This window comes from Bos mutus, chromosome 7 (genome assembly GCF_027580195.1).
Source record: "Bos mutus isolate GX-2022 chromosome 7, NWIPB_WYAK_1.1, whole genome shotgun sequence".
NCBI lineage: Eukaryota > Metazoa > Chordata > Mammalia > Artiodactyla > Bovidae > Bos > Bos mutus.
Window position 1 is genome coordinate 77725891 of NC_091623.1, and position 11266 is coordinate 77737156.

At 52.7% G+C, this 11266-nt stretch overlaps 1 protein-coding gene across 1 annotated transcript; it reads left to right on the plus strand.

The window, feature by feature from the left end:
• Positions 1 to 704: 704 nt before the first annotated feature.
• On the plus strand, positions 705 to 10044 carry ARL10 (ARF like GTPase 10). The gene is made up of 4 exons (XM_070374113.1): positions 705 to 990; positions 1620 to 1821; positions 4743 to 4918; positions 6572 to 10044. The coding sequence occupies exons 1-4, from the start codon at positions 808 to 810 to the stop codon at positions 6743 to 6745; spliced, it is 735 nt and encodes a 244-aa protein (XP_070230214.1). The 5' UTR covers positions 705 to 807; the 3' UTR covers positions 6746 to 10044.
• The last annotated feature ends 1222 nt before the right edge of the window (positions 10045 to 11266 follow it).

Below are 11266 nucleotides of genomic sequence, written 5' to 3' on the forward strand. Positions count from 1 at the left end.
AGAATGCACCCTGGTCTATAAAATGGCTTGAAGCGATTTACAATAAAAATAAACCCATTCACCCCAGAGTTTCTCATGGGGTTCCTCCTCTTGAGTAGTCCGGGCCCGTTTCTCCTGCTTTTCCTCCTTGTGCTACACCCTGGAAACTTTGGCAGTCACTGGGGGTCACGGGACAAAGTGGTCAGGTCTAAACACTGATTCCCTGCCCCGGCTGGCTTCATCAGGACGCTTCATCAAGAGACTCCAAGAGAGCAGAACCCCTGGGAGCCAGGCAGCAGCCAACAGAAGGCAGACAGTACTAAAAGTCAGGGACCTGGGTTCCAATCCGGCCCCTGCCAGTCCATAACCTGCCATCCCATTGCAATTCCTCTCGGAGATCATGAGGGATACCCAGGAAGCATACCACATGTGGTTGAATGCAGGCTGCACCCACACAAGAAGGTGCGAATAGGGCCTGTTTTCCCTAACAAGGGGCACTGTTTTAAGGGGTAACCTAAAACGTCTTGGGCTAACCCCCTAACAGTAAGTGCTCGGTAGATGCCAATGTAACCACGTCTTGTCCTGCACCGGCACAGCCTCTCGCTCTACACCGCACCTAGCGCAGTGGGCGGGAGGACCCCGCGCTCCGGGCCGCGCCCCCAGCTCCCGCCGCCTGTCGCGACAGCGGCGGTGCATTGTGGGGCTTGTAGTGCGGGGCTGGGTTGGTTGGGTGGGTGGGCGCGGCCGAGGCAGTCGCAGCGGGGCCATCTTCTACAGGCCGGCTGGTTCGGCCTGTGCAACCGGCACTCGCGCTCCTCGCCCGCCCCGATGGCGCCGCGGCCGCTGAGCCCCTTGGTGCTGGCGCTGGGTGGCGCGGCGGCCGTGCTCGGTTCGGTGCTCTTCATCCTCTGGAAGACCTACTTCGGCAGCGGACGTGAGCGACGCTGGGACGGAGGCGAGGCCTGGTGGGGCGCTGAGCCTGCCGGCCTTCCACAGTGGGACGAGTGGGACGTGAGTGCCCGAGGAGGGTCGGCGCCTCCGCGCGTGCAGCCGAGGGGGTGTGACCGCCGCCCTGCGAGTTGAGAGCTCGGCGCCGCAGGCGTCACGCTGGTGGGCGCGTGGCGGGCGACTGGGAGTCCCGGAACCCTGGAACCGCTGGGCGTTTGGGGGCGTGTGCTGTGCTGCGCCGCTGTAGGCCTCCGGCTTACTCGCGGGGGCCGGGGCGCGAGCGCGCGGTCGGGGAGCGCTGTCCCGCCAGCGCCGGGTGCAGCCGGTGCCCAGCTGGCGCCTGCGCTGTGCGTCCAGCCCGGGATGCCCTCCGGCCCCTCCCGCTGGCCCGCCGCTGTTTCGTTTGTTGCCGGGATTCGGCGCTTCTTGCCTCCATGGAGTGAGGAGGGATTGTCAGTCTAGGGAGGCTGAGTAAGGGAAGCGGAGGAATTTGCATGAGGTCACCCAGGGAAGGCTAGAAGAACGGCTTTTGGGAATTCAGGACTCTATTGGCAGCGCTCGTGTGCACCAGAGCGGGCCTGGCAGTCCCTTGATGGCGGGAGGGCGGGGATGTGCGCTTTGGGCTTTCGGTCTTCCCTGGGGGAAGGGTGAGGCCGGAGGGTGCCGATCGCAGCCTGACCCGTGCTCCGCAGCCCGAGGATGAGGAGGACGTGGAGCCGGCGCTGGAGGAGCTGGAGCAGCGCGAGGTGTTGGTGCTGGGGCTGGACGGCTCCGGGAAAAGCACATTCCTGCGCGTGCTGGCCGGAAAGCCGCCGCTGGAAGGCCACATCCCCACCTGGGGCTTCAACTCCGTGCGACTGCCCACCAGGAACTTCGAGGTGGACCTGCTGGAGAGTGAGCAGACACCCCCTCCCCCCGCGCCCGTCTCCCCCATCATCTCAGCTGGACCCAAGTTGGGGCTTGTTATCTAAGCAGGACACGCCCCTGTGGAAAATCTTTCCCATGTGTCCCTGGGGTACAGGATGGAGTCCAACACTGCTCTGTTCTCTGGTTTGGTCGCCGCCTGTCCCTCGACCTTACTGCAGCCCACGTGCCTAACCCTGATAGACTCACAGCTAAAGTTTCCTGTATGCCAAGCACTTGACAGACAGCACTTTAAAAAGCCCTGCCAACAACTCCATAAAACTGGAAAGAGTTATTACGTTCATTATATATGTCTTGCATGAGGCAGTGAGGCCCAGAAAGTTAAATAATTTATCCAAGCTCAGGCAGCTTGCCAGTCTGTTAATGCTGTCTAGCTTGGGCTCTCGATATTAAGCACCCTGTACATTGCTTGCTTCTGAAATGAGTGATAGTCACTCAGTCGTGTCCAACTCTTTAGGACCTCATGGACTGTGTAGCCTGTCAGCCTTCTCAACCCATGGAATTCTCCAGGGTTTCTGAAGGGTGCTTGCTTTTTTCTTTCTTATCATCTGTGCCTTGTATGCACTGTTCTCCCAGTCTGGAAAGCCCTTCTTCCCTTTATGAACTGCTGTTCATCCTTCAAGGTTCAGGTCAAAGGTGATATCCCATGAAGCCTTATCTGACCCCCAGGCTAGCTTAAGAGTTCTTGCTCTGGGCTCCCCTTCTGCTACTGTGTTTGCCACATACCTCCCTGAGTCCCGGACTGCGCATCTAGGGCACAGATAAATCTGATCCAGCTCTGGCCCCTAGGGCCCAGCCCCAGTCAGGTACCTGGAAGATCACTTGTTGAGTGAGTGATCAAAGGAGGATCTGAATAGCCTCCTGCCCTCAATGTTAGGCTTCCTGGGATTTCAGGAGAGGCTAGGAGAGAGGGTATTGAGAGGGCAGCAGTACTTTACCCCTGTGTCCAGTCACAGACTCAGTGGAAAGGAACAGGTGGATTTCTGCCCGCCATATTACTCAGACCATAAAGACTCAGTGGGTTTAGTTAAGTGCCAAAGTGGTGGGATCAGACTCAAGGCCTGGCCGTTGGCCTCAATGGGCCCAGTTCCTCTGGTCTCAGGGCCTTGCCTGCTAGCCTGCCCTGGCTACATCTTTCTTCCCTGATTGTAGCAAACATTGATATTCACCTGAGATTCAGGCCTTTTAGCATGCTTTCTGTGTTTCCATCTCTCGTGCCCAGGACACAGAAAATTCAGATGGGGGTTCTGCAGTTGAGGCCCACTCTGTCTGGCAGAGACAGTATCCAGGCTCAATAAGGTCACTCAACCTGGATTCAAACCCAGATCTCCCATTCATGTCCGGGGCCTTTCCCCTGCCACACCACTCAGTTTGCTATGGTCACCTACAGTGCTTGGCCTGGAGCCCGGCTGAGAATGAGCCCCTTGTGGATCTTTGACTTTTCCCTCCCCTCCCCACCCCCATCTCCTATATCCATTTTATTAACTAGTTCTGTCAGCTTTATCCTCCAATAGAGTTTGCATCTGTCTGTTTCTTCCCACCTCCATCTTTGCCTGCTTGTCCCAATCCACGGTCACCTATCAGTACTACAGCAGTCTCCTTGCTGGTCTTCCTGATTCCACTTCTGTCCTCAATGTTGACCAGCAGCATCTTTCAGAAATCCGTATCACTTCATGTCATTCTTGCTTAAAATGCTTTTGGGGCTCCCCACAGCCTCTCTGTGGCCTTACAGGCCCTGTGTGGTCCAGCCCTGCTGGTCGTGGCTCCTTCTCCCCCTCTGGCAGCGCCTCAGCCACCTTGAATGCCTTCTGTTTCTTGAACACATGGATCTTGCCCTGTCCGGTGCCTATAACGCTTTTTTCTGCCTCTTCTCATGACCAGCTCCTTGTCATCATCCCAGATTCAGCTCACATGCCACCTCCTTAGGCCACCTTCTCAGACCACCCAATCCAAAGCCACCAGCAGACACTACCCCCACCCCGCCCCACCACTTTCACTTTTTCTGTTTTATTTCCTTCCCTTGTGGAATGTGTTTTTGTGTTACTGCTGTGTTGGTCCTGGTTACAGAGGGAGCTCCTTGAGAGCAGGGCTCCCCTGCCTGCCTTGCTGACCTCTGTGTCCCCAGCACCCAGATCAGTGCTTGGCACCTAGTAAGTACTCAGTATATACTTGTTGAGTGCCTGCTATGTGCCAGGCATTGTGCTGAGGGCTTTGGGGGGATCCAGAGATACATAGCTCTAACTCTCAAAGAGCTGAGAGTCCGTAAGTGTCAGAAGTCTAATCAGAAACACTAGGATGCAGGGGTGACCATTGAGGACTTTGCAGAGGGACACAGAGGAACAGGAATGCAACCCAGGTTGGGGGAGGTGCTACTTGGACAGCCACACGGTGGCAGGATTGAGTATGGCCTTTCCAAGGAAAGAAAATGGGGCAACCAGACTGAACAAGAAAAACTGAATGGAGAATGGCTGTTCTCAGGCAGCACAGGGGGTCCTGGCTGCTGACGACAGCCACTGACCTGGGAGGAAGCTAGGGATTGGGAGGAGGCAGGACAGGCCAGGACAAAGAACCAGAGTACTGTGTTTTGAGGACATCTTATACCCCAGTCCTGTGAAAGGTACATTGTGTATAGTACTTTGGGGTTTTGCTACAACCTGTTAGGTAAGTTGAGTGAGGAAGAGACTGATGTTCAGAGGTGTCGACCTGCTCAGGGAGATATAGCTGTCAGAGCTAGAGCTGCACCCAGGTCCGATTGGCTCAGGAACCCGTGGACTTTCCCTTGCTCCATTGGCCAGTGGAGCCTTGGGAGGCTGGAAGTGACGTGGGGGTGGGCTGTAAGTAGAGAGTCCGGGCCCAGGGAGGCTCTGAGCTGGCCCCTGGCCTCTCCTCAGTCGGCGGCAGCCAGAATCTGCGCTTCTACTGGAAGGAGTTTGTGAATGAAGTGGATGTGCTGGTGTTCATGGTGGACTCGGCTGACCGGCTGCGGCTGCCGTGGGCCCGACAGGAGCTGCACAAGCTGCTGGACAAGGACCCTGACCTGCCTGTTGTGGTGGTGGCCAACAAGCAGGTGAGGGCCATGGGAGGCTGGCTGCGGTCAGCTGGGCTTGATCCACGATGCCTGGGGCAGGGAGCACCGGAGAGGGATTCGGGCCTAGACCCATGACCTGCAGCACACAGCTGATACTGTCGCCCCCTCTGGTACCTGTGCTGTGTCCTCATTCCTCATCCCTCATCCTCTCTGCCTCCCTGTCATTTGTCATCCTGGAAGAATGAGAAAAATAATTTCTCTGTGTCCATTGTGTCTGAGGTGTGGTTTTGAATAATATTTCATATGATGTTTCTATTCACTCTGTAAGCTATGGGATACTGTTTTCATTTTACATACAGGGAATCTGAAGCTCAGAGAGATTTTGTACACCTTGAAAATAGTAAATTGGGAAGTTTTACTCTAATTGCACCTTTTCCACTCTGCTATGTCCCTAATGATCTCTGACTCTAGATCAGAGAGCTATAGCTGGGAAGTGGTAAGAAGTTAACAAGTTAAATACTAATAACTAACATTTACTGTGTGCTCACAGCATGCTAAGCACACTGTAATCATGACCTCACTATAGGCCTTGACGTTAGCCCAAAGTTACAGCTGCTATGTGGCAAAGCCAGGTCTTGAGCTCAGATCCTCCTCAGATTTCCTGCTCTTCACTCTATGCTATATACGTCTCCTGGCCCAGTAACTCTTGGCATCACATACTTACGGTGCCATTCTCTGCCGCAGTACAGAGTCCTGTTGTGTTTCAGGTGGCATGGGCCCATGGCCCTGAGAGCTGTGGGACATGTTTCCAGCCTGGCTTGGAGACATTCTGTCTGTCTTAGACCTCAGGTTTCCTCTGCCTATCAAGAAATATCTGGCACAGTTACAAACAGGGTAACCTTATGTTCTGGTCTGCCTATGACAGGCCCCAGCTATGCCTGTTGCTCTGATACAACTATACTAGTTCCCACTTTGAGTCTCAGAAGTAACCCAGTTTGGACAATGAATCGTGTCATCTTATATATAAACTATGGTTTATAGTGATTTTAAACTTTACAGAAGACAGCACCTACGGTCCCATCATTCTATGAACTGCTTCAAGAAGAAACCTTTTAATCTTGGGCCAGGCTTGAAATTAAATGCACCATCACCAGCCATGCTGAGTAGTGGCCTCTGTTTTTTCCTCAACAGGTTTCTAGGAGTCTAGGGGAGGTGAGGCCTTTGTCTGAAAGTGACCTTACCATAAGATCTCTCCACCATTGAATTTAGGAAACTGAGCTAAGATTTCTGTAAAGGTCATAAACTTGGTCATCAAACCAACCTGGGTTTAAAACCTGGCTCTGCCACGTGTCACTGTTTCCTTTGCTAAATGATACCACCTCCCTGAGCTGATTTCCCCATCAGTTTAGTATGGACAGTGAGTTAAATGAGATGAGTACCTATCACAATGCCTGACTTAGAGGACGTGCTGTTTCTTAGCACAGTGGCTATGGGTGAGAATGAGGGGGTGGAAAGAAGCTGATACCAAGGAAAGTCAGAGATGAGGAAGTGAGTTTAGACCAACTGGGCAAGAGAGAACTCAGGCTCCAGCGTTCCCCCCAGGGAGCCGATGAACAGTTTATTTCACAGATGACAAGGGTGGGTAGTTGGGACACACTCTCAATCCAGCCTGACGTCTCCGTTTCATCCCAGGACCTGAGCGAAGCCATGAGTATGGTGGAGCTGCAACAGGAGCTGGGCCTGCAGGCTGTCGATAGCCAGCGGGAAGTTTTCCTCTTGGCAGCCAGCATCGCCCCTGCAGGAACCAGCTTTGAAAATCCTGGCACCGTGCACATCTGGAAACTGCTCCTGGAGCTTCTCTCCTAGGCTGGCGCCCACCCGCTCACTAGCCAGCCCTGGAGACTTCAGTTCTGCTCCTCCTGCTTCTTCATCTCCAGCCTGGGCCTGGGGCACGGTCTACATAACATCTCTTCCCTTCTTCCCTCCTCACCCTCAAGAGCAGGGCCTGGGTGAGGCCAAGAACCACACAGAGGCCTCCCAGTGAGCTAGCCATGAGGCTGAAGCAAGGAGGCAGTTGAGGCCAAGGGTGGGAGAGGACAGTGTCTTGCTAATTCTGAGCAGCAAGTGGATCCCACTTTCACCAAGGAAGGCAGCCTCATCCTCTGACCTGTACAGCGAGCTGCCCAGCAGGCTCAGTTCTCCCCGCCCTGCTGGTCCCAAGGGGTGAGGACTGGTGTAGGTGTCCGAAGTACGCCCTGACCCTAGACTGATCCCTTCTGGTGATTTTGCACCCTCTCGTGTGGGCAGGTTCTGGGCCGTAAGCCACGAGCTCAGACTCCCTGTCCTGCCTTATGCTCCAACCCCAGCTGGCTCGTGGCCTTGTGCAATCCCTGCCTCTCTGGGCCATCCCTTTTAAAGAGAGGTGATTTAGGTGGTGGCTTTCTAACCAACCTATAAAGATAGGAAGCTTGAGGAGGAATCTAGAGATCCTGGCAAGAAGCTTCCTGAAACCTCCCTGCTTTCCCAAGGCTGAGGTCCAGCCTGCTAACCTCTTAAATAGAGAGTAAGTGGTCTTCACCCCCTAATCAGAGAGACTGAAACCCACACCCACCCCAATCTGGAGTCAGAAGCTGCTACTCTTACACTTAACTGTGCCAATGCCCATGTTTACATAAGTCTGGGGAAGGAAGGAGCTTGCCTGTGTTCCTGGGAAGACTTGTCAGGGGAGCAGGATGTTGGCCTCCAGACTGCATTTAATTATTTATTTATTTATAAAAGGAACAGGCCCAAGTTTTAGGCTCTGTTTCTAGGTGCTGTTATCCAAACCCTAGATGACTGTCATGGAAAATTTGGATCTTTGAGGAAAATAGCTGGAATCATGAATGACAGTGTGGTAAGCTACACGTGTCAATGGAGACAGAGCTCTTCCTCCCCCAACCCTTTGTGGCTGTACTTGATGTCATAGAATTTCACCATGACCCATATGAACTTGAACTCCAATACTTGGCCTAATACGTCAAAGGTACACAAACTCTGTAGAGGTAACAAATGACTCTGGGAGAGGCAATTTCATCATAGTTACTCTTACAAAGAAATTAGAATTAGCAGACCAACCAATGGGTAGCCTTGAGTATATCGCACAGCCTTCCTGGACCTGCTGATTGTGCAGCTAAGGCAAAGCTGGACAGAATAGCTGGTGTCCTCTCCAGAACACATTCCGTGATTCTCCTGTTTCCGGTGATCAGCCAGTTTAAAGACTATCTCTGTACTGACTCTTCAGTGCAGGCAGAAGGAACCTTTTGTCTGTCAAGAGGCCACTGAAGAGTTGACAGCCACAAATGGGCCTTTTTTTTTGAGGAGGGAACCAACTCAGTTTGCTTTTTAATTGAGAATAGAGATTATGTGCCTTTGTTTCATTTGACATTTACTCAGCGTGCCACAGTTTCATACTGTGGCGGGTGCAAGAAGGGTGGGCCGGGAAGGTGTCTCAGAATAGAATCACTTTTCTTTGAAATTCCGATTAACTTTCTGTCTTAAGTGATTTGACTGATTTTATTTTAAATATTTTGGGAATGACTTGGGTTTTAGAGTAGCCTTTGAAACTCTGCTGACACTTCATTTTGCTGGCAGAAAGTGAGGAGACTTTACTTCTCTGTTCTGTGAACTTCACCTTGTCCTCTAGCGTTAATACTTGAAAGTTAGCCTTGGAGCCAACATTTTGGAGAGGGGCGCCCTTTTCTACTAATTAAGCTCTGCCTTTGGTCTAGTGCATATCACTATGTAGTACAGTTTTTAAAGTCCCCACTGTCAGGAGGTGAGAATAGAGTTACGTACTTGAGCAGCTTTCAAAGACCAGTCTCAGAGCCAACAGGTCCCGAGGCACACGAGGAGACACCACCGAGGAGCACTGAAGGTCCGGGGCGGTGGCCGTTGGTGCCTGTACAGGCCGTATGGACGTCCTGTCAGCCTGTGGGTGTGCGCGTGTCTGTGGCTGACGGCAGCACTCCTCTGCTGACCTGTCCTCCAGGCGGGGAGCCAGACAGTGCTTGTGTCCCGGTTCCTACCAGGACCAGGCTGGGCAGAGTCGCGGAAGGGCCTTTTTTCAGAACCGCTGACTGCCTTGCGCTCTTATGTAGTTGTTCCTGAATGTGACTTTGGCTCAAGAGCCTAGGTGGCTGCTTTGGGGAACCTGTTCATCTCAAGTGCAGCTCCTGACTAACCGGGATGACACCATGTTTCCCCCTCCGCCCCACCTGAGCTTGGCACTAGCGAATGGACAGCCGGGCAGCTCTCGCACTCTCATGAAGACCATACAGTGCCCACTTCATGCTTGGGAAGGCAGCTCATGCGTCTGTGTGCCGGTTGAACCTGTGAATCATGCACGCTGACACTGGGGGCTTCTGCTCTTGAAGTTATTTGAATGAAATCATGGCTTCTGACATGCTGCTGTCCTTCTGAAGAGAGGTCAGCCTGGCCCAGAGCTTGAACACGTGGATGGTCTAGGCAAGAGGGCTCTTGAGGCTACTGGGACTACCACCTTGGACCAGCTGCCTATCCCAAAAAGCCTCCTCTGGCACCTCCTGGTGTTTGGAACCATCCGTTGTAAGCTTGTGCCAACACAGTGGTATCCAGCTGTGAGGACTGGAGAGGAGGTGAAGTTGGTCCCTCCGGGCCTCCGGACCCTCCTCAGAAGTGCTGGTGAAAAATTTCACAGCTCCAGCATGTCTGAATGAGACCCCCGATTCTCCAGAAAAATGTTTCCACTTGCCTTTGGAAAATATTTTGTTCTTAGGCTAGGTTAGTAGCAACTGCCAGCATCTCAAACCAGCGGCTGAAACTCGTCTATGGCGTCTATCCTCGTCCTCTCACAGCTGCCCCAGACCTCAGACCTGCACAGTCAGCAGTCTGCCTCACCCCTGCCGACTGCTGTCACCTTCTCCAAGTCTTCTCTAGTAACTCTTTAGAGGGAAACCTCCAGCTTTCCCTGCTGCCTCCTGGAGATGGGCCCATAAAGGGACAAGGGGAAGATTGCCATCAGATCTGAAGTAAAGGAGCCTTGCTGTCCCAGCCCATGCCCTGTGAACCCAGGCCCACAAACTGCATAAAATGGAGTGTTGGTGGCTGTGTACAATAAATGCCAAAAATTTGGTGGTGGTTTCATATAAATTCTGATTTTGAGGAACAAACGTGCTTGGTGCTTAGCAGTCCCAGGGAGGGACAGCTATGGAGGGTGGTCCCAGAACACGTCCCACAGCAAATCCCAATCCCTTCAGTCCACACTGGGGTGGGTGGGTACATCAGCTTTGGCCTAACAGTACTTTTGGGGAGATACCCAAACCCTTCCTTGTAGGAGTTCTAGCTGACAGGGCCAGAGCTAGGCATGAAAATGGAAGTGAGAACTTTTTTTTTAATTTTAGCAATGCTGTTTTGTTTTTTAAGTGAAGAATAATTGCTTTACAGAATTGGAGAACAGCTTTGACTGCCTCCATACCAGAGGTCAGAATGGAGGTGGCACCATTCCACAAGTGTCCCCCCCAACACCTGCCCTTGGGTTGGGCTCTGTGGTTCCCTCACAAGGTCGCTGGATTCAAGCCCAGTCTGGTAGGGGATGTCCAACCAGACTAAAAGACAGTTACTGGCATTGGCTACAGAAGTCGGGGCTGGGGGAACTCCAGGACACTGACACAGCCTGGGAGCAGAGGAAGGTGGTATGGAAGGCTTCCGCAAAGCCCTGTGGTATGGCAGCTGAACTGGGTGAAGAAACAAGGTTAAGGGCCTGGCCCGGTCACAGGCCTGATTTCAGAATGCTCTGAAGGACTTCTGCATTCCTAAAGCTTTCATTCCTAAAGCCTTCGCTCACGGTGACGGTCACTGCTGGAGTCTAGCAAGCCGAGTCCAAAAGGCAGGTTTCTGTCCAGTTTCCAGCCCGCCTTAATGGTGTGAGACAGTGGGCTGCTTTCAGTGGCCGAAGAGAAGGCCAGCAAGCGAAAGTCTAGGCGTAGTCATTGGACAGAGTAACTTCAAACCCCATGTTAATGCCTCTCAAGCCTGTTTCCTTACCAGTGAGAAGATAAAACCACACAACTGTGTGGGTTTTTTGTGAAATGTTTTATGTAAAAATACTTAACTCCTTTCCTACAGCAGTGAGGGGAGACAAGTTTTATGTGACTTAAGGAGAAACCTCAGGAACAGAAGGTTTTTATATTATTGATACCTGACAATAATGAATCAAAATGCCCAGCACCCACCTCACTGTGACTATAATCCTGCTACATACCAATCATGCCACCAAATTACACAAGCCAGGCCCGAAGGAATGCCATGCAGTGTGCAGCCCAGGACGTGGTACACAGCAGAGTTGCATTCAGCAGTCCAACAGACATCTCA

Coding starts and splice junctions, on each gene's coding strand:
- ARL10 (XM_070374113.1), top strand. CDS start 808: ATGGCGCCGCGGCCGCTGAGCCCCTTGGTGCTGGCGCTGGGTGGCGCG. Junction 1,822..4,742: donor CGAGGTGGACCTGCTGGAGA/GTGAGCAGACAC, acceptor GCCTCTCCTCAG/TCGGCGGCAGCCAGAATCTG. Junction 4,919..6,571: donor TGGTGGTGGCCAACAAGCAG/GTGAGGGCCATG, acceptor GTTTCATCCCAG/GACCTGAGCGAAGCCATGAG.